Genomic DNA, 25,851 nt, shown 5'->3' with positions numbered 1-25,851 from the left:
GAGACTGATCAGAATGGCTATATCTCCACTCGTAGTTGCCACCACACTAATTGGGTGCGGGCAATTCCGAAAGGCCAATTCCTCAGAATTAAGAGAGATGTGCAGGTGAAGAGAACTTTATGGTTCAGACTGATATACTTATCGGCAGGTTTGTAGAAAAGGGATATAACAAAAGGCAATTGGAAGCCACGAGAGAACAAGTTAAACAAATTGATCATTCAACTCTTTTGAAACCCAAAGATAAAAATCCAGCACAAGATCAGTTTGACTTTGCCTTTGTATCGGGCTTCAATCTCCAATACAAGGAAGTTGAAAGGATTATCAAAACTCATTGACCTTTATTGCGAAAGGATCTTACTTTACAAAAGATTCTTCCTAGTAAACCAAAGTTTAAATACAGGAGGGCTCCAGGGTTGCACAATATGTTAGCCAAAAATGTTATTCGGCCTCCCAAGAGACCCCCCTACCTTTTTTGGATTGCACAGGGTTCTTTAAATGCAAGAGATGCATAGCATGCAGAATCACCAGGGATAAAACAAGGAAGGCTACCAGTTTTCCATTGATGGTTACAAGGAGTGAATATGAGATTCATCAGTTCATTACCTGTGACACGACATATGTCACTTACCTTTTGATGTGCCCCTGCAATTTCTAATATGTTGGTAGAACTACTAAAACCAGGCTATACGGGTGCGGGAGCATATAGATAATATCAAAAAAGGGTTCAAACATCATAGCGTGTCCAACCATTTCAGGTTGGCACACAACAAAGACCCCTCCCTACTCAGGTTCTGGGGTATTGACAGAGTTCGCCAGCACTGGAGATGTACAGACATGACAAAGAAGGTGTCCCAGCTGGAGACGCAATGGATATATAGACTCCAATCTTTACAGCCTAGGGGATTAAATATTGACATTGATCTTAAGTGTTTTTTAACTGACTATTGAGAGATTTTTTTTTATGGGCCATCCATTACACTACCTTAGTGGATGGAGTTAGTTTTTTAATTTAATTAAATTATTATTGGTACGGGGTGTTCTTTTCTCTGGTTCTCTAGTTTTTCTAGTTTATCTAGTTTGTATATACATACATTTTTTTAATATATTTTTTATAATATTTTAATTTTTCATGTAATTCATTGCCAGTGCTATCATATTGGCTATGTATATACAGTGGGGACGAAAAGTATTCAGACCCCCTTAAATTTTTCACCCTTTGTTATATTGCCGCCATTTGCTAAAATCATTTAAGTTCATTTTTTTCCTCATTAATGTACACACAGCACCCCATATTGACAGAAAAACACAGAATTGTTGACATTTTTGCAGATTTATTAAAAAAGAAAAACTGAAATATCACATGGTCCTAAGTATTCAGACCCTTTGCTCAGTATTTAGTAGAAGCACCCGTTTGATCTAATACAGCCATGAGTCTTTTTGGGAAAGATGCAACAAGTTTTTCACACCTGGATTTGGGGATCCTCTGCCATTCCTCCTTGCAGATCCTCTCCAGTTCTGTCAGGTTGGATGGTAAACGTTGGTGGACAGCCATTTTTAGGTCTCTCCAGAGATGCTCAATTGGGTTTAAGTCAGGGCTCTGGCTGGGCCATTCAAGAACAGTCACGGAATTGTTGTGAAGCCACTCTTTCGTTATTTTAGCTGTGTGCTTAGGGTCATTGTCTTGTTGGAAGGTAAACCTTCGGCCCAGTCTGATGTCCTGAGCGCTCTGGAGAAGGTTTTCGTCCAGGATATCCCTGTACTTGGCCGCATTCATCTTCCCCTCGATTGCAACCAGTCGTCCTGTCCCTGCAGCTGTAAAACACCCCCACAGCATGATGCTGCCACCACCATGCTTCACTGTTGGGATTGTATTGGACAGGTGATGAGCAGTGCCTGGTTTTCTCCACACATTCCGCTTAGAATTAAGGCCAAAAAGTTCTATCTTGCTCTCATCAGACCAGAGAATCTTATTTCTCACCATCTTGGAGTCCTTCAGGTGTTTTTTTAGCAAACTCCATGCGGGCTTTCATGTGTCTTGCACTGAGGAGAGGCTTCCGTCGGGTCACTCTGCCATAAAGCCCCGACTGGTGGAGGGCTGCAGTGATGGTTGACTTTCTACAACTTACTCCCATCTCCCGACTGCATCTCTGGAGCTCAGCCACAGTGATCTTTGGGTTCTTCTTTACCTCTCTCACCAAGGCTCTTCTCCCCCAATAGCTCAGTTTGGCTGGACGGCCAGCTCTAGGAAGGGTTCTGGTCATCCCAAATGTCTGCCATTTAAGGATTATGGAGGCAACTGTGCTCTTAGGAACCTTAAGTGCAACAGAAATGTTTTTTGTAACCTTGGCCAGATCTGTGCCTTGCCACAATTCTGTCTCTGAGCTCTTCAGGCAGTTCCTTTGACCTCATGATTCTCATTTGCTCTGACATGCACTGTGAGCTGTAAGGTCTTATATAGACAGGTGTGTGGCTTTCCTAATCAAGTCCAATCAGTATAATCAAACACATCTGGACTCAAATGAAGGTGTAGAACCATCTCAAGGATGATCAGAAGAAATAGACAGCACCTGAGTTAAATATATGAGTGTCACAGCAAAGGGTCTGAATACTTAGGACCATGTGATATTTCAGTTTTTCTTTTTAATAAATCTGCAAAAATGTCAACAATTCTGTGTTTTTCTGTCAATATTGGGGTGCTATGTGTACATTAATGAGGAAAAAAATGAACTTAAATGAATTTAGCAAATGGCTGCAATATAACAAATAGTGAAAAACTAAAGGGGGTATGAATACTTTCCTTCCCCATTGTGTATATATATATATATATATATATATATATATATATATATATATATATATATATGCATATACTTTTTAACCACTAGATGGTGCTATTTTGTATTGTTCTTTTATAATATGTTAGGATTTTAGCTATGATGGGTTTTTGCATTATTCAATTATTTTGCGATGTTAATAATATTTTATAAATGCTTTATAGTCTACAAATTGTGATTTAGGGCTGGTTTACGTTGTATGGTGGGGACAGTGTGTGCAAGTCGGCATCCCCAAGAGGGAGATTTTGCATCATATATTTGTCTTCTCCTCCATTTTGGAGAAGTCCCACCAATAGTATCCTTCCGATTCACTTATAAGCAAGCTAGGAGCGGTGTGACATCACTTCCTCAAGACGCCAACCCGGCAAAACATATGTCGGAGCAGAGGATCCACCATTACAGGCCCTGATCCTACATCCCACTCAAGCTTTCCCCCTAGGAGAGATGCAGATTACACGCCATCCTTCATGGACTAGCCGACTTGCACAGGCTGATTACACCTGGTGCCTGGATCGGCACTGTAATATGTGCGTGTAATCGCCATTTGTTGTCATTTTTTACCTTAATAAAATCACTACACTATGAGAACTTCCTCTATGTCTCTTCTGGAGTCATTTTTTCCATCCTAGTTTCATCACGAGGGGCCAGTGGAGTGGAACTGTGCTGTTAGTGGAATCAATTGGTATTCCATAAGCACTGTTTGACTTTCCTGTAAAAAGGGGTCATCATTTTCTGGTGAGTGGCCACCCATCTATTGAGCACTCGTGATGAAGAACTAGAAGTTTATTTTTTGAGCATCACATTTTGGTGTTGGGATTCATCACATATGGACTTTCTAGCTTGCTATACTATGTATATTTATATTTGCAGTTAATTTTATATGATTTACTGAATATCACTAGCGCCTCAACCTTTAATATATTGTTTCCATATATGGGGAAAGTGGGTAAACAAACAAAAAAGTGCCTGGAAAGGGAGAAAAGGGAGGAAAAAAAGAAGAACACTGGTGTGGATAGGGAGCGACTCAATGGGTGTAGTGACCCTGAGTCCCATAAAGACATTTGTTAATGTACCAAATTATGTACTTCCAGATCTTCATTTAACCCTTTGGGGGCCAGACTACCAAGGTTAAATATCCAAAAACGTTCTCATTTGCAGAGAATTTGGTATCTCCTTCCTCTATCAAGGTCCTCAGAAATGGCTTTGATACCATATACTCTGCCTGTGGGGCCCGCTCCGTATTTTTCCTTAAGCACTTAAGTTCCAAGCCTCTTTCTGAGATTTGACGTTTACAAGTTAAAAAGTTTTTTTTGCTAGAAAATTACTGAGAACCCCCAAACATTATATATATTTCCAACACCTTAGAGAATAAAATGGCGTTGCAATACTTTCTGTCACACTATATTTGCGCAGCGGTCTTATAAGTGCACTTTTTTGGAAAAAATACACTTTTTTGAATAAAAAAATAAAACAGTAAAGTTAGCCCAATTTTTTTTTCATATTATGAAAGATAATGTTACGCTGAGTAAACTGATACCCAATATGTCACGCTTCAAAATTGCGCCCGCTCAAACTTTTACCCTAAAAAATCTCCATAGGCGGTGTTTAAAAAACTCTACAGATTGCATGTTTTGAGTTACAGAGGAGGTATAGGGCTAGAATTATTGCTCTCACTCTACCGATCGCGGCAATGCCTCACATGTGTGGTTTCAACACTGTTTTCATATGCAGGCGCTGCTCACGTTAGCTTCTGCACGCGAGCTCAGGGCGCGTTTAAGAACATTTTTTTTCCTTATTTATTTAACTTTTTTTACACAGTTGTTTTTTTTTGGGTAACTTTTAATTCAATAAAATGTAAACATCCCTTGTAATAGAAAAAAAGCATGACAGGACCTCTTAAATATGAGATCTGGGTTAAAAAAATATATATATATTAAATGTCATAAAATTAAAAGAAAAAAAATGTCTCTTTAAGAGCTATAGGTGGAAGTGACGTTTGGACGTCGCTTCCGCCCTGCCATCCTACGGAGACGGGTGGGGCCATACCCAGCCAGGGAGCAGACCCGATCGCCTCCGCCACTATCAACGGCTCCAGGAAGAGGCAGAGGGCGCCGGAGAGCAGGAGGGGGCAGGGGGGCCCCTCTCCCGCCACCGATAAAAGTGATCTTGCGGCGAATCCGCCGCAGAGGCCACTTTTATCAGAAACCGGACTGCTCACTGAAGAAGAAGATACCGGGGTTATGGTAGATAGCTGCTGCCATAACAACGATATCCCTCTTCAAAGTGCCGACATATTTTGGTGTGAGCCGGTCTGGGAAGTGGTTAAAATGACGTGGGTCAGAGTACTTGTTCCTCTCATTCAGGATACTGCACTTGTGTTCCCCAATACGGACCCTGAGTGGACGCTTTGTCTGACCAACATAAAGCTGGCCACATGGTTACAGGATCCCATAAATGACAAAAGGGGTGCCACGATTGATAAACTGTTTACTCAAATGTGGCCTACCATCAGTTCCCAAGACCTCTAGCTTACAGCGCCACATGAAACAGCATGTGGCACAGTTTCTAACCCCACATCTAAAATTGCCTTTTTGGTTGCAAATAGAAGACCATTCATTTAATTGACTAGTGGATGATTTTTTAGGTAATGATATCCTACTAGGGGCAACTAGACTTCTCAGATCACAGGGGTTTCTGTAAATAAAGCTGGGCCTAACAGGGATAAGATTCCCAAGAACTTGATCCTTTTTAAGGATATCCCAGTTCTTCTGTAGAATCCGCTGCATGTGCCAGGCCTTATTGCTATCTCAAATATGATTCTCTTTGCAGGGATCATTTACTGTGATATCACTGGCATCTGCTTTTGAAGTGACTGCACTCTCATATAGGAGCAAGTATTTATTATATGCCTCCTCTATGTGAGAATCACTGTAGCCTTTGTCTTTAAATTTCCTTTTAAGGATGATTCCCTGTTCAATATAATCTTGTTTGAGAGCACAAGTACGTTTCAACCTACAAAACTGTCCAAAAGGCACATTCCGTATCCAGCATGGGTGGTGATTGCTATTGGCGTGAAGATAGGAATTACCCGCACTGGGCTTAAAATGCGCCTTGGAAAGAATGGAACCATCTGGCTCAGACCTGAGCTCCAAATCCAAAAAGATTAGACTATGATTGTCTAGGGCAGTGATGGCGAACCTTGGCACCCCAGATGTTTTGGAACTACATTTCCCATGATGCTCATGCACTCTGCAGTGTAGTTGAGCATCATGGGATATTTAGTTCCAAAACATCTGGGGTGCCAAGGTTCGCCATCACTGGTCTAGGACATGGGTAAAACAAAATGCCATACTGGTTGTTCTGACAATGATGCAGAAACCTTTCTAGCTGATCATCCATGCCATCTCAAATGATAAGAATATCGTCAACATACCTGGCATATAGGATTAGGTTCGCACCATATGGGTTATGTGACCGGATGTTAAGCCCATAAATAAGTTGGCATAACTAGGTGCGAACCTGGCTCCCATAGCGGTCCCCTGTATTTGCCTGTAGTGTTTACCCAAACATGAAAAATTGTTGTGGGTTAAGGCAAATTCAATACTATCATACAGCAACTGAACTTGTTGATGATGGAACAATTGATCTTTACATAGAAAATGTTGTATAGCTGCTAGCCCAAACTCATGCTTAATGGAAGTATATAGAGCTGTTACATCTAAAAAAAGTCATCTATACTATTTTTGCCAGGTGTAATTGGAGAGTATATCTAACATATGGCCAGAGTCCTTAAAATAATACAATAAAATAAAAATAAACAGATTTGATGTATAGTCCACTCGAAGCTGAATGATTTGAAAAAAAGGTATACAGTATGTAAATGAGGCAACTCATGCCTGGCTACTGTAAATGTAACATAGGCTATCTCTATTAAAAAATGTAACAGCACACAATTTCATCTAGGATTAGCTTATCTCACCTGGAAGAGTGGAGACCTGGAGAGTCTGTGATTGGCTAAACTGCACATTGGACAGAGGGATAAATGTGACCTCATAGGAGGTGTTTGGAGATAAGTCTCTGATCACCGCACTGGTCTCTCTGTGTAGAAACATCTGTGATATCACTCCAGGTTTAGAAATAGGCACATAATTCACAGTATAACTCCCTGCATCCCCTGGCAGTGCTAACCAGGTCAGGAGAAAACCTGTTGATGTTACATTCAAAACCTTCAGATTTCTTGCTTTGTTCAGATCTGTGAAAATGAGATGCATGCATTAATATTGAGTAGGTAAAGAAATATTTAGATACAAACTGTACAAGCTGTGCATCAATTAGAAAACTCTATAGATTCCCATGCCATGCCCAGATTTGTAGGTTATCCCCTAGTGGTTTAATGTACATACCATGGTGTGTAATTAGCATCTTTGCTGAAGAACCTGCTGATAAAATCAGTTGGCTATAACATCTGATAGACTTTTATTGCACTAATTGGCAGAAAGAACAGCATGTATATTTAATTATCAATATGGCTTATATAACCTCATATTACTCTTAGGTATTTATCATTTGCAGTCAGCTGATCACATGGGAAAGCTGTCCATGATGTTCTGCATGTACAGTAAGAATGTCCTCAGTCCTCATGCCCAGCATCATTCAGACTAAGGGCATCTTTTGTGAAAACAGAATATTGCAGAGAAAAGATTCAGATTGAAAAATAAAAAGTACAGCAAGCATGAAAACATTTGAATTCACGTCAATAATTAATTGAAAGTAAACACTACAAAGTAACATAAAACAATTGTTTTCTAAAATTACACTTTTTTTTTTTTTCTTAAGATGATCTTACCTGGGAGGGTGGTGACCTGCATAGTCTGTGACTGCATATATGACAAACTGGATTCAGGGCTGAATATGATCTGATATGTGGTCTTTGGTATTAGGTTGCTGACCACTACAGTAGTCTGATCCCCATACAGCATTTTCCGTAACTTCCTCCTTGGATCAGATACCGGTGCATAATCCAAAACGTAACGTCCAGTATCACCCAGTAACTTTGACCAAGTTACATTAAAACTTGACATTGTTACATTCAGAACTTGCAGATTTCTTGAACGGATGAGATCTGAAAGATGGACATACAAAGACAGACATTATTAAAGTCTATCACGGCATTAGTAGGTGTTTCCTGAAATAACACGATAACGTAGAAAAGCAAGATTTTAAGTTCTCAAACCATAAACACTTTTAATACAGAGTGAGATGAGGAATAAGAGCAGAAATGAGTACAGTAAGAAAAGCGGTGTGGAGTAAACTAAATTATAACACCAGCAATAGTATATTTAGACAAATATAATGAATATTCCCGTGCTACCTAACCTGAGAAGAAACGGGTCCTTAGTTGCAGCAAACACCGGATTGGTCAAATGCTAGCCAAATAAAATTTATATTATAAAATCAATAGATGGTGCTTCGCTCTAAGTGATAATAAACAAATATATAAGTGCTAAGTGACTACTGTAAAGTGCAAAATATTCAGAATAATAAACTCCAAAAAAAATATTGATAATAAAAATATACTTCAACAAAGCACAATGTAAACAATATACAGTCTAAAGTGCAAAGTACTCAGAATATGGGTAATAACTTCCAATGTGCAATGAAAGTACAAATAGTGCAAGGGGATAGCATCTGAAACAGTGCTGTCCCAAACAGAACAAAGTGCTGGTGCCAAAGCATAAATCTTCAGATAATTGCTGGTGAATAAAGTGCAGGAAGCAGAGTCCTGCTTTGTGATGGTGTAAATAAACTGTGTTTTTCTTCAGTGTGATCACACCTCAGGGTGAAATGGCTCCTTACCTTATCTAGTATATTTAGACAACATAGTTATTAAAATTTGTTAAAGCCCAACTCTGAAAAAACATCAAAGGAGAAGAATAGCTAGAGCTGGTTTGGCTGCACTTCTCCTATGGATCACAGGAGTACAATCAGTTTAGCACTCCTGTGACCCGTTTTCAGCAAAGAGCAGACTGAAATCTGCTCTCTGCTGACGTCACCAATGTCAGTCCAATCCCAACCACGGAGTTTGGATCCGCCAGGTGCCTGGCCTGACACCCGGCTCAGCCTCTCAGCGAGCCACTGAGAGCCTGAGATGGCCACTCCACTCCCTCCACAGCCCAGCGCTCCAGTGAGCGAGGAGGGAGAAGAGCAGAGAGCTGTGACTGACAGTCTGAAGCTCTCTGCTCACGGAGCTCTGAAAACCGAGCGATCGGCGGTGTTTGATCGCTTGGTTCTCAGTGCAGAGGCGTTGGGGGGCAGATGCAGCATTGGACCGATGCTGCATCCACCTTGGTAAGTATGAAACTGCAAAAAAAATTAAAAAATTCCCTCACTTCTCTTTTAAAGTGGTTGTAAACCCCATTCATGAAGTTTGAACTAAGCACATATATCTGTAGTGTTTACTTATCTCTCACCAAAGCTCTAAGTGTCGTTTCTCTCTGCTGCTTCCTTCCTCCGTTTATCAGCATGAGTCACTTCTGACACGTTCTCCGATACATGACATAATATGAGCTAAAAATTAGTGTCGGGGAGGGTGCTTAGAGGGAGATAAACACTGAGCTAGTCTATTCAGAAAACACCTCTGCATGTTCCTTCATTCCTCTGCTTATGTAGAGGAGGGGCGGGGGGGGGGGTTCCCTTTCCTCCAATCAGCTCTCACACAGTGTAAGTTCAGTCTCTCCACCCACCCCTATGTACTGCTGAAAGAGGAAGAAAGATTTTTAACACGATCTGCACTTTTCAAAGGGTGTAGAAAGGGGAAGACAGCAGGTATACAAGTAAAACTTATGTAGGAGGATTTGTTTCATCTCTGTGTATCATTTGAGGCTATTCACTTCACTGGGTATATCTGAGGGTTTACAACCACTTTAAAGCTATCCCTTGCAGTGGGGCTGCATCTGCATTGCAATGGTTCATTGCTAGTTTATGTCTAGAGAACACAAAAAAAGATTTATTTTCCTGATCCTACACTCTGCTAGGCCAGTCCTCTGCAGAGTCTTCACCCCCCCATGCTCCAGAAGTCCAAGGTCTTGACGTCACCAAGACCAATGCAGGATGCATAGCCCTTTATTGGATGTGATGAAGCCGAAGGGCAGTCCACGGCCACACTGTGGGGCACATCATCTGCCAGGGGAGTGGAAACCCAGTGAAACTGAGGGCACAGCCCCACCACAAGGGATAATTTTAAAGTTTCTTTGAGTTGGACTTTAACAAAAGAGTTAATAATTCTGTAGAGCATGCTCATGTGATATACAAACTACCGCCACACTATATAGTGAGGGTGGTACCACTATCAACAATCTTCCTGTGTCACCATCTGCGCCCTTCAGGTTGCTGCACTATGAATGATCATTACCATACTAAGTCCCTGTACTCCCCACTCCTGTAATGCTACCTAAAACATACTCTTTATCAAGCAAAGCTTCTGGTCACTGGATCCCAGTGCAGCCAATCTCACGCTGTCTGGAGTTTAGTGTGGAAGGTGTTATACAGTATTCATATACTGTAGTCACCTCCGTAACATCTCTAAAATTCACCCCTTTTTAACAAATGAAACCACCAAGCTCCTCATTCACTCCCTTGTTATCTCTCGCCTTGACTATTGCAACTCCCTTCTCATTGGCCTGCCTCTCCATAGGCTATCCCCTCTTCAGTCTATCATGACTGCTGCTGCCAGACTTATCCACCTTACCAACCACTCAGTGTCTGCCAACCCTCTCCTCCAATGCCTACACTGGCTCCCAATCACCCAGCGAATTAAATTAAAAATACTAACCACAACGTAAGAAGCCATTCACAACTCTGCCCCAAGCTACATCACCAATCTTGTCTCCAAATATCACCCAAATCGTCCACTCCGCTCTTCTCAAGACCTCCTACTCTCAAGCTCTTTCGTCTCCTCCTCCCATGCTCATCTCCAGGATTTCTCCAGAGCCTCACCCATCCTGTGGAACTCGCTTCCTCCACTGGTCCGGCTATCCCCTACTCTTGCTACCTTCAGGCGATCCCTGAAAACTCATCTCTTCAGGAAAGCCTATCACGTCTCCAATTAATCCCCTACCACTTCCATCAGCTCATTCCCCACAGTTACAACCTTTTGTACCACCCTATTAGATTGTAAGCTCTTCTGAGCAGGGCCCTCTTAATCCTCTTGTATTTTATTGCATTGTAACTGTATTGTCTCCTTTTATATTGTAAAGTGCTGTTGGCGCTATATAAATCCTGTATAATAATAATAAATAATATGTCTTATTCCATTACATATCCCAAAAATAAGAGGATTATCTCTCATTTCAGGACAGTGGGCAGAGCCATTCAAATCATGGCTTTACAGCCCATTGGTTAGATGTCAACTGTAAAAGCAAATATATCACACTGTCTAAACAAAAAACAAAACAAGCAGCCAGCACAACAGTGTAAAAGTAAGCAAGAAGAAAAATGGTAAATGTGCAGCGCTAACAAATGACTAATGTCAAGAAAATGAAATTGACATGTGAAAAAATATGAACATTTATAGAAATGTAATGAATTATTATAACATATATTCAATAAGGAATAATGTCCATATGTAAGCATAAGGGACTTTTCAGAGGTCCTAATATGTTCCAAAATATGTCATCCAATGGAAGAAATGACAGTCACTGGAGTCTTAAATGTGCATCAGAAAATAATGTGAGTGACATAGAGAATCCACCACCAGAAGCTTACCGGAAAGAGCTTTTAAAGGGTAACCAGAAAGGCACAGGTTAACTGTATGAACGCAACCTCCAGACGGACATTCCAAGACGATGAATTCACCAGATTAAATACAGAGGCAGGTCAGCCCAACCATAAGGGTAAAAAGGAGAAGAAGGGGGCACATAGCGTAATTCCGTGAGGAATGTTTATTGTAAAAGTTTAGAAAATACACTTACATTTCAAAAGGAAAAAACAAGTGCTTCAAAAGAGGACAGTAACTATGGAATCAGCATGACAACCCAACGCGTTTCGCCTAAACAGGCATCATCTGGGGTGCTGATCCCTAGCAGTTACTGTCTATATATAGATATGGGAGAACCCCATGATGAGCAACAGCTCTGGCGTTCCTCTCTCAATCTGTGGGTCAGGTATATAGACGACATCCTCCTCCTATGGAAAGGCACCCCTGAGTCTCTCAATTACTTTTTCACGTTTCTTAATGACAATGATCATGTCATCTCATTGTCATACGAATTTAGTTCTTCTAAAATACATTTCTTAGATCTGGAGATAGAAATTTGTTCAGGACAATTCAAATTCCAGTCGTATTTTAAGAGTACTGATCGAAACCGCTTCATACCTATAGACAGTTGTCATCATCGATCATGGCTCAAATCTATTCCTCGCAGCCAGTTCCTCAGACTGCAGAGAAACTGCACAGATGTTGACATTTATTTAGTTCAAGCCTCTGTTCTCAAACAGAGGTTTATCGAAAACGGATATGATAAATTATCATTAAACTCGGAAATACAACAGGTGGCAATGGTTAATAGAAATACTCTTCTCACACCAAAACCCCCATGTGAACCAGACGATTCCCACAAGTATTCTATGCTCACTACATTTTCTGTCCAGCATAAAGACATTAAAAATATTATTAATCGTCACTGGGGCATCCTCAAAAACGATCAAATTTTGAATACGCTGCTCCCTGAACGACCTAAAGTCTATTTTAGAGGTGCACCTTCACTTGGAGGAAAAATTGCCCCTAATACTATCCATCCCCCCACACGTCCTTCCTTCTTTCATGATATGGTTGGTTATTTCCCTTGTAAAAAATGTGTAGTCTGCCAGCATAACTTATGTGGGAGACGCAAAAGCCTTGAGTTTAGGTCTAATGTTACCAACAAGGTATACCCTATTAAAATATTTTGCACTTGTGCCACCACACATGTTGTTTACATGATTACCTACCCTTGCAGAAAAAAATATGTGGGACGCACTATACGCGCATTTTCCGTAAGGGTAGGAGAACATATTGCAAGGATCAAGGGTGGTGATATTAAACATAATCTACCAAGGCATTACAGAAAACATCATGGTCATTATTGACAAATATACTCCCCCATGGAGAGGGGGGTCTCATGTTTAGAAACTTACTGGATATACCAGCTCCAGACTTATTCCCCTTTTGGTTTAAACATTTAGTGGGATATTAATGCCTTCATTAATCAAGGTTAATATGTTCTGGACCTGATTGGCTATTTTAGGTGCAGTCGAACGATCCTTCTCTTGCTTTACTTATTTATTTTTTATTATTTTTTTTATCATATATTGTTTTTTATCATTTTTCATTAATTTATAGCATTGTTCAATTTTTCCAGTCTTTTATAATGTATACATTTTAATATTGTATGGGCAACCATTATGAACTCCAGCTCTGATGAATATTTATCAATTATTTCTAATTACCATTTTCTTAAGAATTAATACTATAATTTTTATTTTTTCTATTTTAATTACAGTGCCACTTTAATATATCATAGGGTGGGTGAGATTCATGTCTCCTCCAAGACGGACGCCATTTTTTTGGTTATCATTACACCATTAGTTTTTATATTCCGTCCTTAGCTTACATTAGCACTGTTTGGCTTGCATATTATCATATATTCGTGCCTATGCTGACAGTCTGCACAATCTCTTCTGGTCTTGTGCCCCTGTCATTGATATTGCCATGTTATGTTTTATTTTCAGTTTGTTTTGTTTGATATTAGGTCACTTCCTCTTCCAGTTTTTCACAATAAGGCTTGAGACACAGGCTGCGGTGCCATCCTGCCCAAAACTGGTAGTGGTTTATAGACTATCTGGTTATGCTTCCGGCTTTCCACAATGCGGCTTGAGACGCACGCGGCGGCGCTATCTTGCCCAAAACCGGAAGTGAACCCTAAAGTGCCCTGTAGGAATGCCAGAGCTGTTGCTCATCATGGGGGGCTCCTATATCTATATATAGACAGTGACTGCTAGGGATCAGCACCCCAGATGATGCCTGTTTAGGCGAAATGCGTCGGGTTGTCATGCTGATTCCATAGTTACTGTTCTATTTTGAAGCTCTTGTTTTTACCTTTGGAAATGTAAGTGTATTTTCTATACTTTTACAATTAACATTCCTCACAGAATTACGCTATGTGCCCCCTTCTTCTCCTTTTTACCCTTATGGTTGGGCTGACCTGCCCTCTGTATTTAATCTGGTGAATTCTCCATCCTTGAACGTCCGTCTGGAGGTTGTGTCCATACAGTTAACCTGTGCCTTTCTGGTTACCCTTTAAAATCTTGATTGACTCATCAGGTGTATACCTGTATGAGTTCAATCTTTCCAGTAAGCAACTGGTGCTTCTGGTGGTGGATTCTCTATGTCACTCACATTATTTTCTCGTGCACATTTAAGACTCCAGTGACTGGCATTTATTCCATTGGATCACATATTTTGGAACACATGAGGACCTTTCAGAAGTCCCTTATGCTTACATATGGACATTATTCCTTATTGAATATATGTTATGATAATTCATTATATTTCTATAAATGATCATATTTTTTCACATGTCAATTTCATGCTTTTGACATTAGTCATTTGTTAGTGCTGCGCATTCTCCATTTGTTTCATTGGTTAGATGCACATCCAGAACAGCTGGTGCATAGTGCAAATATAGCCTCATATTATAAAGCCATTTATTCCATATTGCATACAGCATTTATTTTCAGGCTTTTTGGATATCATCAGTGCAGTGTATGGAAATCATAGCTTTTATGGAGTATAGATTTTTTTTTTATAACTAACCCTTTCGCATGCCAACTCTTGAAAGGTATCATGTACAACTGTAATAAAACATGTGTGTAAGAAATATTCGGCGCTCACCTGGAAGGGTGGTAGCGTAGATTGTTTCAGGTTGGACAGATTTGTCTGTGGAACCTGGTCTAAGTGTCACCTGGTAGGTTGTGTTTGGTAATAAATTACTAAGTACCACACTGGTCTCATCTCCAAAAAACGTCTTCTGGAGCCGAGTTTTTGGATCAGATACAACTGAGTACTCCAAAACATAGCTTCCTGTATCTCCAGACAACCTTGACCAAGTCAACCGAAATCCTGTGGTTGTTACGTCAGCAGCTTCTAGTTTTCTTTCCTCTGTTAATTCTAAAATTGTAAAGAAAATTCTGTATTCATAAATCCAGCAATGCATAATTATTACTTATACATCAGAGGTCTAAAATTAACATTGAAATTGCCTTTGGGTGTACAAACAAATATTAATATATATTGGCTAAGTAGTGCGGTAAGGGCCAAAGTCAGCATCAAAGGATTTCAAACAAATCACAAAGGTTGGGGCTGCTTGTCTGACTTGTGATTCTAACGTTACAGTCTCTTCTTGGTGATCCCACTATGGTTGGTAGTATGCCTAAACTGAACCTGGCTTAGCCTAAAATGTTTCTAAGTGCTGAAGTGAGGGCACCCTGTGGAGTCTGCAAATGGATCCCCCCCCTTGGATCATAGGCCTATGGAGATTACTTGCCCAAGTCAAGGGTAAGCCATGCCCCTTTTTATGAATACCCCATGACTTTAAACTGTCATCTTCTAAACTCTTCTTTTTTTTTGCACCTGTCTTCTTCGGTCCGTCTAGTGCCATTATTTTAATACCAGACCATTGTTGGATTTGTCCTGCTGTGACCATCCATTGGTTTTTGTTTGCAAGATACAGATATGAGATTGCAAGTCCTCTCTTCATGGTTGCACATTTATAGTTGGGATAATATTGGTTTAGTGTACATTGGAATATGTGATCAGTTAGGGCCTGTTCACACCATCGACTATGTTATACTTCAGTAGGCAGTGTACGCTGTGAAAGGAGTGGTGCCAGTGCCTCATTAATAACTAGCACTGTTTACGTTTTTTTCAATTATATTGAATTGTTACAAAGAGACATTTCACTTATCTTTATTCACCACAGTGGTGTATGATGCAGTATACTACATTGCATTATCCCTTTCATGACTAAGCCTATTTTTGAAATTTGGTGTTTACAAGTTAAAATCCGTATTTTTTGCTAGAAAATTACTTAGAGTTCCCAAACATTATATATATATTTTTAGCACAGAATCTAGAGAATAAAATGAAGATTGTTGCAATAGTTTATATCACACGGTATTTGTGCAACGGTGTTTTAAACGCAAATTTTTGGAAAAGGGACACTTTCATGAATTTTAAAAAATCCAAACAGTAAAGTTACCCAATTTTTTTGTATAATGTGAAAGATGATGTTACGCCGAGTAAATAGATACCAAACATGTCACCCTTTATAATTGCACGCACTCGTGGAATGGCGACAAACTACGGTACCTATGAATTTCCATAGGCGACGCTTTAAATTTTTTTTACGGTTACCAGGTTTGAGTTACAGAGGAGGTCTATATCTAGAATTACTGCTCTCACTCTGACGATCGCGGCGATACCTCACATGTGTGATTTGAACACTGTTTACATATGCGGGCGCAACTTCTGTATGCGTTTTCTTCGCTGCGTGAGCTCACGGGGACGGGGGCACTTTAAAAAAAAAAATTTTTAAATTTATTTTTATACTTTATAAATTGTGTTTAAAAAAAGTTTTTTTTTTTTTTACTTTTATTGCTGTCACAAGGAATGTAAACATCCCTTGTGACAGTAATAGGTGATGACAGGTACTCTTTATGGAGGGATCGGGGGTCTAAAAGACCCCCCGATCCCTCCTTTGCACTTCAAAGTATTCAGATCGCCGAAAACGGCGATTCTGAATACTGTTTATTTTTTTAAAACCCGCGCCATTGGCAGCCGAGTAAACGGAAAGTGACGTCATGACGTCGCTTCCGCATTTACAATGAGAAGGCTGGAACAAAGCCGCCCACAGCTTCGGTCCAGCCCGCCTCCAGTCGCCGAAGGCAGCCGATTGGACACCGGGCCTCCCGATCACACGGGAGAGCCGGTAAGAGCGGCGGGAGGGGGGGTGTCCCCTCCCGCTCCTCCGGTATAACAGCCGAGCGGCTTTTAGCCGCATTGGTTGTTATACTCGAGTAGCCGATCGCCCGCTGTAAACAACGGTACCGGGATGATGCCTGCAGCTGCGGGCATCATCCCGGTATAACCCCGGAAAGCAGAGTACGCATATCTGCGTACGGTCGGTGGGAAGGGGTTATGCTGCACTGAAAAAAGTACTGCATGTCTTATTTTTTTCACCACTGTAGCACAGTAGTGTGAACTGAACACATAGGACTCAGTGCAAACTGCCTCGTTTATCTGCTGGGACTGCATTGGGCAGTGGTACCCAAGACACATGGTTTAAATGGGCACTCAAGGTGAAGGTTTTGCTTTTATTTCTCTATATTACCAAGTGTAAACATAAGGCAAATATATGCAGATCTCAGATGCTCATGAACATAAGCCATTAGGCTTACACAAATTTACCTGGTATGTTTCTTGTTTGTGGCTAAAAAAGGGAACATCCAGAGGAAACCAAAGCAAACATGGAGAGAACATACAAACTTAATGCAGAAAATGTTCTTGGATGAGAACTGTATTTATGATTTGTAAGGCTAAATAGCTAAGCACTTGCCTGCTTTTGCTTTGCATCATTATAATGTCCTTTGATCCTACTTGTTTACTTAATGCAACACAACCAGAATTAAAGAATGGAGATTGGTTTAAAAAACATAGAAATGAAAAGGGAAGTATTTATGTACAATAAAAACATATGCATAGCTTATTTATTTGGCACTGTATAAAAATGATAACCAAAATAAATGAATATTGTCAAAAACATGTAAAATCCTAATGCATTTGGCATTTTTAGAAACCTGAAAATCTTCATTACAGTTTTCTACTTGCCATGAAGAGTGGAGACTTGGATGGACTGAGGGCTGACATAATCCACATTTGATTCGGGGAAAAGCGTCACCTGATAGGTGGTGTTTGGGATAAGTTCATTTAAAACCAAGCTTGTCTGATCTCCAGGCAATGTCTCCTGCATCTTCTGCCTTGGATAGGCTAATGGGGAATATTCCAGCACATAATGCCCTGTGTCTCTGGAGAGGAGTCTTGGCCATATTAGCCGAAAACTTGTAGTTGTTATATCCAGTGCATGTAGTCTCTTTGCTTGGATCAGTTCTGCAAAGTTAACACAAATATTATGAAAATGTACACACTTTTAATGTCTGAAGCATTTATAGAAATATTCTGATCTCTTTTACCACCTAAATTTTAGAAAAAGAATTCGTAAAAAATCTGAGCTGCATTACCACTAAATGCACACAAGATGGCAGTATTGCTTTTACTCTGATTCACTACCAGGCTCAAGTTTCTTGTGGATGGCTAAGGGGTTTCACTAGATAGATACTTATTCAAAACCACATCTTTCACAATCACTCTACTTCAAACAACCAAGCTGAATATTAAACTTAAAAAAATGAAAATAAAATAAAAATTAAAAAAAAACTGCATTACCATAGAGTATTCCCATAAGCCTGAATCTTATTATTTGTCATTTTTCCTCCCCCTACCTGTGTACAGCCTTTTGCATATTTGGCTACTTTTTATTCTGAATTTAAAGTAAATCTGTCATCAGTAAAATACAGGGGATGCCATTTCTGTCAGTTGCTTGATTGTTATGCTGAATCTGGAACAGTATACACCATTAATGACAGTCTGAAGTCCTTATACTGTATATCTACATGTTCGGGTCATTGAATTACATTGTTGCAGCAAGAGGGTCAGTATGACAGCCAATCAATCAGTATTTTCAGAGGAGGGGTCAGAAATGGCAGCCTCTATACTTTTTTGTGACAGGTTTCTATTAAGATATTGAGACTCATGGCAACACGTTACATTACTGGTGCCATGCAGTGCCATCCATTCAGAATGGCACCCTAACTAACCTTGCAGATTGCCCTGTTTTGCAGCATGGTACATAGAAATGCTGATGAAAATGTGTGATTAAATGGGTGTTTAAAATTCTGCGTGCATTGTTTTTGTTTTTTTTGTGGTGCTTTAAACAGCCTATTCAAATGAATAAGCTGTCCTAACGCAACGCATGTTAACCATGTGTGTATTTAATGCACAGCAGCAAACCCGGCTGGTGTGATGAGCTTTCAGTTCATTCCCTGTTTTTTTTCAAATGACTTTAGTGCTCCAACAATGAGATCTCTCTGCCATAATTCCCAACTTTGTTTCTATCCACCTGGGAAATTTGGGTGAATCCGCCCATCTTTGTGCATTCCAGCTCCTCTAATAAATAACAAATCCACCAGGGAGAGTGGGACCCCCTCATAATGGCCACAGCAGGTGTATGGGCCCAGGAGTGCAGAAATCTTCCCAACAGAGAGATTAAAAAAAATTGTCAGCTGGTTTACCTCTCCAACATCTACTTACAACTGACATATCAGACATGGATGGACTGAGCCTTTAAAATATATGTAAACTCTAAAGCTAATTTTTATCATGTTTGGCATCAGGTCTCAATGTATATATTTTTTTCTTTAACAAATTGTTTTTTTTGTAAATATATTTTTACATTTCTTACCTGGAGATCCTGCCATGAACCGCACTTCCTGTTACAGGCTGACAACTCTAAAGCCACTGCCTTGTAATTATAGCTGTGTTGTCAGCATGCCACCAACTAAAAAAGAGTGTCCAGCAGGCTGACAACTGTAATGCAGTGACTTAGGGGTGTCACTGCATCCACAAAAACACTTCAACGCTCAATACAAGATGCTCTGAAGGATGCTAAAATGTGTAATGCTTCCTCAGGTGAAGCCCTCCACAGATTGGGAAATCTTCAGTCAACTGCAAAAAAAAACAACACACACACACAAGAGGGTGCAAGCTTCTCGTGCATTACCACCAAATAATTTATTGCATCCCCAAAAGACAAATAAATACTCACAAATGTATAAAAAACAGCAGTCATATTACATAAATACTTCAGCCATGGGCAGTATGTCCCATCATTGGACTATCTGACTGGTAAGCCAACAGGTTTTGGGAGACTTGCTCCCTTCCTCAGAGCTGAGGAAACTCTGAAAAGGAGGAAGTCTCCCGAAATGCATTAGCTTACCAATCAGATGGTCCAATGATGGGACATACCGTCCGTGGCTGAAGTTTTTATGTTATTTTCCTGCTGGGTTTTTATACATTTGTGAGTTTTGTCTTTGGGGATGCAATAAATTGCTTTGTGGTAATGCATGAAGAGCTTGCGCCCTCTTGTGTGTGTGTGTGTGGTTTTTTTTGCAGTTGAATTAGGGATGTATTTATAAAAACTTTGCATAGCTGGTCATTAATGAATGTTCTCAGGCTGTAGTCCCTGCAGATTGCATGTTATACATTAAAAAAAAAAATGTGAACGGGGAAAATACTGCATTATGGCCACTAGGTGGAGCAAAAGAGCATACTTGTTTTCTATGATACTCCGCACCATCTAGTAGGCAATAATGTGGTATTTTCCCCATTCACATTTTTTTTCAATGTATAAGGCCTCTTGCACATGATATTCCTATTCAAGCATCTACTTTTTCAGACGTTCTTTTTTGGTATGTATTTGCACTTATTTACGTGTATTTTTGCGTTTGCGCAATTTTTGCACGCACTCGCATTTTCGCGCAATCGTATTCTTGCGTTCTCTTTCTGCACAATGTGTAAATTCACATTTGTGCGTATTTGCGTGCATCAGTCGTAGATTACTGACCAAAAAAGCAGATTTTTCAATTTTGTTTTTAGAGAAGAATGCACGGCGCTTGTTTACGCGCCTGTGTGCACAGGCACATTACAATTATTGGGTTGTATTTTAGCTCGGTAAAAAAAAAAAAAAAAAAAGCTGTACTGAGCTTTCTGAAGCTGCAGTGTGCAAGAGGCCTAACAGTCAATCTCCAGGGAATACAGCCTGAGAATATTCTCTTTTTCTCCATTGACATGGGACAAACGTACACGCAGTTTTGATGGATGAGCAGCCATGTGAATATTTTATGAATACACCCCTGTGTGATCTTGTGGCAGGATCTCCAGATAAGAGACTTTCAAACAAATTCACAATTTGTGTAAGAAATCTTTATAGTATGAGGCATACCGCCAGACCTACTGAAAAATCGATTATGGGTTTACATACATTTCTTCAGTGTCCAGCATTGACGGCTCTGGGGCTTTCTGCTATTTAGCACAATAAGGTTTCAATAATGTTCCAATGTGCACTACAACACTGTCCGTTGGCTTTATGTCTGTCAGGTCTGCTCTAATTCATTTCCAGGAACCCATTGTTGTTCTATGTATCTAGTTAGTTGGGATAGAAATACTTTTGCTCCCCTTTAAAAGCTGTTGGTCAATTTATTAAAAATCTGTCACGTGAAGGAAGATCACAGCTTTGCAGAGCAGACCGTGAAATCATATTTTCTTTTTAAAGGGCGCCTGTGACGATAGAAATATGGGATCTGCCATTGTGGACTTGTTTTTAAAGGAAACCACTCCACCCGCCTTGACGTGGTGTGCTGATTTTACATATATATGCAATATATAAGCAACAGTCTTGTCTCTAGTCCTGTGCTTTTATTTTAACCCCCTCCCGCCCAGCCGTGGCCTCCCTGGGTCTTCACACCCAGGGGATAGACAGGACTGCCTGATCATGTGACAACTGTGATTGACTGCCACAGTGGTAACATGACCAGGAGCCCGCCCCACCAGGACTAGGACAGCCTGGTCACTGAGCTGGGATTGCGCTCTCAGCATAGACACGTCAGCCATTCATGGACACGTTTGTGCATCATGTGGGCATTAAAGTCCACTCTCTTTGCCGCTATGCATACAGTGCCTTGAAAAAGTATTGGCACCACTTGAAATTTTCCACATTTTGTCATGTTACAACCAAAAACGTAAATGTATTTTATTGGGATTTTATGTGATAGACCAACACAAAGTGGCACATAATTGTGAAGTGGAAGGAAAATTATAAATAGTTCTCAATTTTTTTTACAAATAAACATGTGAAAAGTGTGGCGTGCATTTGTATTCAGCCCCCCTGAGTCAATACTTTGTAGAACCGCCTTTCACTGCAATTACAGCTGCAAGTCTTTTGGGGGATGTCTCTACCAGCTTTGCACATCTAGTGAAATGTTCTTTGCAAGCTATGGGGTATGAATACTTTTTCAAGGCACTGTATGTGTTACATGGGTGGCAAGAGGTTAAAGCTGAACTTCAGAAATAGTGAGTGCTACATACAGTGATAAGTGTGATCTTCCAGGTTCTGTGCAAATGGCTTCTCTTCTGCACACTGAACACAGGGGTTCGTTCACTTGGCACCTCTGCCATTTGTAGAATGCCTTGTATTTTTTTTTTTTTCACAAAATAAATGGTGTTCTTTGATTGGACCAGGTGGAGAGAAGAACAGATGATGCCACGATCTGTACCTTGTCCAATCAGAGAACACACTGTATTCACTGAAAAAAATACTAGATGTTGTAAGTATGGGGCAGTGCCAAGCGAGCGACCCCCCTGTTGTAGTCAGTGTGCGTAGGGGGAACTGCTGGAGCAGCAGCTGGCAGATTGCGGCAATAACTGTATGGAGCGCCAGCTGCTCCAGTGACTTCCAGCGTCCCTCCGGATATTAGATATGGGTACTTGCATCAAACCAAGCTGGGCCTATGTAAGTCTGCAATAAATATAATTCACAGAGTTTACACACACTTTAATGTTAGAAAGAGGCTGTAGTTCATTTTTCTGCACATATGGGATCATCCTTTCACTGTCCTACCATTGCTGTCCTCCTTTGAAAAATGCTAGTGGCCTGTCTTATCGTACTTTAGTACTTGGAACAACTCAGAACAAATAATCTGTATATTCATTCTTACTCAGTGAGTCAGAAAGTACCATAGCCATTGGATTTCCATGGAATTCAAGAAACAAGTATTTTCACAAGGAAATGTTACCAACGAGAACCTCCATACTACTTTATTATCGGCTTCCTTGGTGAAATTCTTCATGTCCATATCATTTTAATTACCTGTTTATTACTATTAGTGAGGGCTTTTTTTCAGCAGGAACGTGGGGGAACATAGTCCAGGCACCTCCAGCACTGAATGTATGTAATGGAAAGGGGTGCTGGGGTGTGCTGCAGGGTTTGTTGATGCTGGCTGCTAGGGGATCTGTTGTTGCTGGGGAGGTCTAATGCTGTTGATGGGGGGATCTATTGTTGCTGGGGGGATTTTATATTGCTGGGGGGGGGGTCAATTGTTGATGAGAGAAATCTACTGTTGAGGGATGGGTATATTGTTGCTGGTGGGGTCTATTGTTGCTGGGGGGTATTTTTTCATGGGGGGGTCTATTGTTAATCGGGACCTATTGTTGCCAGGTGATCTATTGTTGCTGGGTGGGATCTAGTGTTGCTGGGGGGGGGTATTGTTGCTGGGGTGGATCTTTTATTGATGGGGGTCTGTAGCTGCTGGGAAGGTCTATTATTGCTGGGGGTTCTACTGTTGCTGGGTGGGATCTATTGTTGCTGGCTGCTATCACTAGATATCCTTTTTTCCCAATTCTTGTAATACAGTGACTATGCTGTTTAATCTGAAGTCAAATTATACAGCATTGTCGCCGCCCTGTGGATAGGAGAGTCTTAGATGGACATGTAGTTTGGAATGGATTTATAAGACAAATTACAGGCAAACAGGTAAATACAATATATTCAAGAGATGTTTTGAGAGATGAGGTTTACACAGCTTTGGCAGAGATGATCTTTCTCTGCTTCAGTTTCACTCTCACTTAGAGGTCTCCACCACCACCTTGTGCCTGGACAGGGGTTGCGCTCCTCTCTCTGTCACTATGCCATCCTCTCCCATTATTATGCTCTTTGCACTGCAACACACCTGATTAAAGTATAGGCAAAGCTTGTTTACCTGTACTATGGATCACAGGAGTGCAGTTCTTTCTGCACTCCTGTGGCCCTTTTTCAGCCAACAGCGGGCTAAAGCCCGCTGCCGACTGATGTCACAGAGCTGGTCCAGGCTCAAGAAAGATCCTGACCACATGGTCGGGATCCACTTAGATGCCTGGACAGGCAGCTGCCTCAGCCCCTCAACGAGCCGCTGAGAGCCCGAGCCAGCCACTCCTACCCCTCCATAGCCCAGCGCTCCAGTGAGCAAGGAGGGGGCAGAGCAGAGAGCCCATGACTGACAGTCACCAGCTCTCTGCAGCCTGGAGATGGAGAGCCGAGCAATCAGTGGTCTTTGATCGCTCAGTTCTCATTCACAAAGCTTGCAGGGGACAAATGCAGCACCGTTGAGTATAAATATTTTTTTTCTAATGAAACCAATACCTCTCTTTTTAACTCCCTACGCGTTTCCTTTCCACTCTCTGAGCTCTGCTGTACAGGAACTACAAAAGGTTGATACTTGGTGGAATTCAGGTACACTTCTTGCAATAAAAAATACAGTTAAGGATGTATTAAATGCTCATCATTGGACATTTTTTATGGCAGTGATCAGTTAGGGGTGTGTCTATGGCAGCTTTTATGATGAGATTTGCATTCCTTTGTGTCTTTGATATCTTCCTGTAGTTCAGTTTTAATTAAAATACAAACAAATAAAACCCAACTCCAGCTAACATTTTTTAAGCAGTTTTTTTTTGCTTTTGATCTACACTGATCTGAATAAAACTGACCAAGCTACGTGAATAAAACTTGGGCGGATCGTTTGCCGCCCCCTCCCACCCCAAAAAAACCCACTGCTTTTAGATCTACTAACAGCTATGTTGTGTAAGGCTCGATTCACACAGGGGCAACACGACTTTAACGCGACTTTGCACGGCGACTTCAACGCGGTTTCAACGCGACTTTGGCGCGACTTCAGCGCGACTTTAGCAAATTACAATGCGACTTCAAGTCGCCTCCAGGACAGGCGACTTCGGCTGTGGCCAATCACAGGACAATCAGCTCTCTGGGAGGGAGGGATTTTCCCTGCAAAGTCGCTTGACTTTGAGAGAGAGATCCGACTTGGAGGTGACTTCCATTGATTTCAATGGTACAGGTCGCCTACCAAGTCGGATCCAAGTAGTACAGGGAGTACGCTCTGAAGTCGGAGCGACTTCAGTAGTGTCTATTAAGACGCTCCCATTCACTTAAATGTGAATCTCTTTCTGGGGCGACTTGAGGGCGTACAAGTCGGATCCCAAGTCGTCCCAGTGTGAACCGACCCTAAGGGTCTGCCTGAGAAAATACAAATTGGCACGATAGTTTAGTTTTACAGGGAAAAAAAAAACAAAAAACAGATCTATGGGTAAGAAAACTGTTGCGGTGGAAGGACTGCTGTGATACTGCTACTGACATAGTGCTCAATTCACTAAAGAATATCTCATGAGATAATTGAATCACGTGACACATTTTCTCCAATTATCTCATGAGATGCTGAAAATGCCAATTCATTATCACCTCATGAGTTTTTTCCCTCACAAATAATTCATAAAACAGCATTACAGTCAATTCACTTAGGCTGAGTTCACACTGGCGTTAAGAGCAGGCGTTTGACAGGCGTTAAAAACGCTCCTCAAACGCTTATGCACAAGCTATAATACACAGCACATTGTGCTGTTTGTACTAAGCGTTATCGTCGCTTCGCTTCAAAATTGAAGCCTCATGTCAAGTCAGGAGGTGTTTGAAGCCTTTCAAAGCCTCCCATTTAAGTCTATGGTAACGCTCCGCAAACGCTCTGGCAGGCATTTTTGGCGCAGTTTTGGTGCAGTTGTGGCAAGTTAAAATTAGTTTATTTCAGTCACTTTCTATTGTGGAGCAGTTTTAACGCGCCCTAACGCTCATCAAATGCTACGAAACCGCGCATAGGGCCTTTAGGGACCGTTTTTAACGCATGTAAAACACCCCATTCTAAAGCTCATTGCCTGTCGGACACTAGTTCTGGTGACCTGGGGTGCCCCAAGGGATTCTTTTAATTTGTAGGG

At 40.9% G+C, this 25,851-nt stretch overlaps 1 protein-coding gene across 2 annotated transcripts in view; it reads right to left on the bottom strand.

The window, feature by feature from the left end:
- Positions 1 to 25,851, bottom strand: part of VWA1 (von Willebrand factor A domain containing 1) — a 212,419-nt gene that overhangs the window by 66,131 nt on the left and 120,437 nt on the right. For both annotated transcript variants that reach the window (XM_073602888.1, XM_073602889.1), the window contains exons 3-6: positions 17,758 to 18,036; positions 14,764 to 15,039; positions 7,681 to 7,956; positions 6,814 to 7,086 (exon numbers count right to left, since the gene is read on the bottom strand). In XM_073602888.1, the coding sequence (XP_073458989.1) occupies positions 6,814 to 7,086; positions 7,681 to 7,956; positions 14,764 to 15,039; positions 17,758 to 18,036 (1,104 nt within the window). The remainder of the gene's footprint in view (positions 1 to 6,813; positions 7,087 to 7,680; positions 7,957 to 14,763; positions 15,040 to 17,757; positions 18,037 to 25,851) is intronic.

Source organism: Aquarana catesbeiana, linkage group LG10 (assembly GCF_042186555.1).
Source record: "Aquarana catesbeiana isolate 2022-GZ linkage group LG10, ASM4218655v1, whole genome shotgun sequence".
NCBI classification, from domain to species: domain Eukaryota; kingdom Metazoa; phylum Chordata; class Amphibia; order Anura; family Ranidae; genus Aquarana; species Aquarana catesbeiana.
The sequence above is the reverse complement of the archived record's forward strand: the minus strand, read 5'-3'. Positions and strand labels throughout refer to the sequence as shown.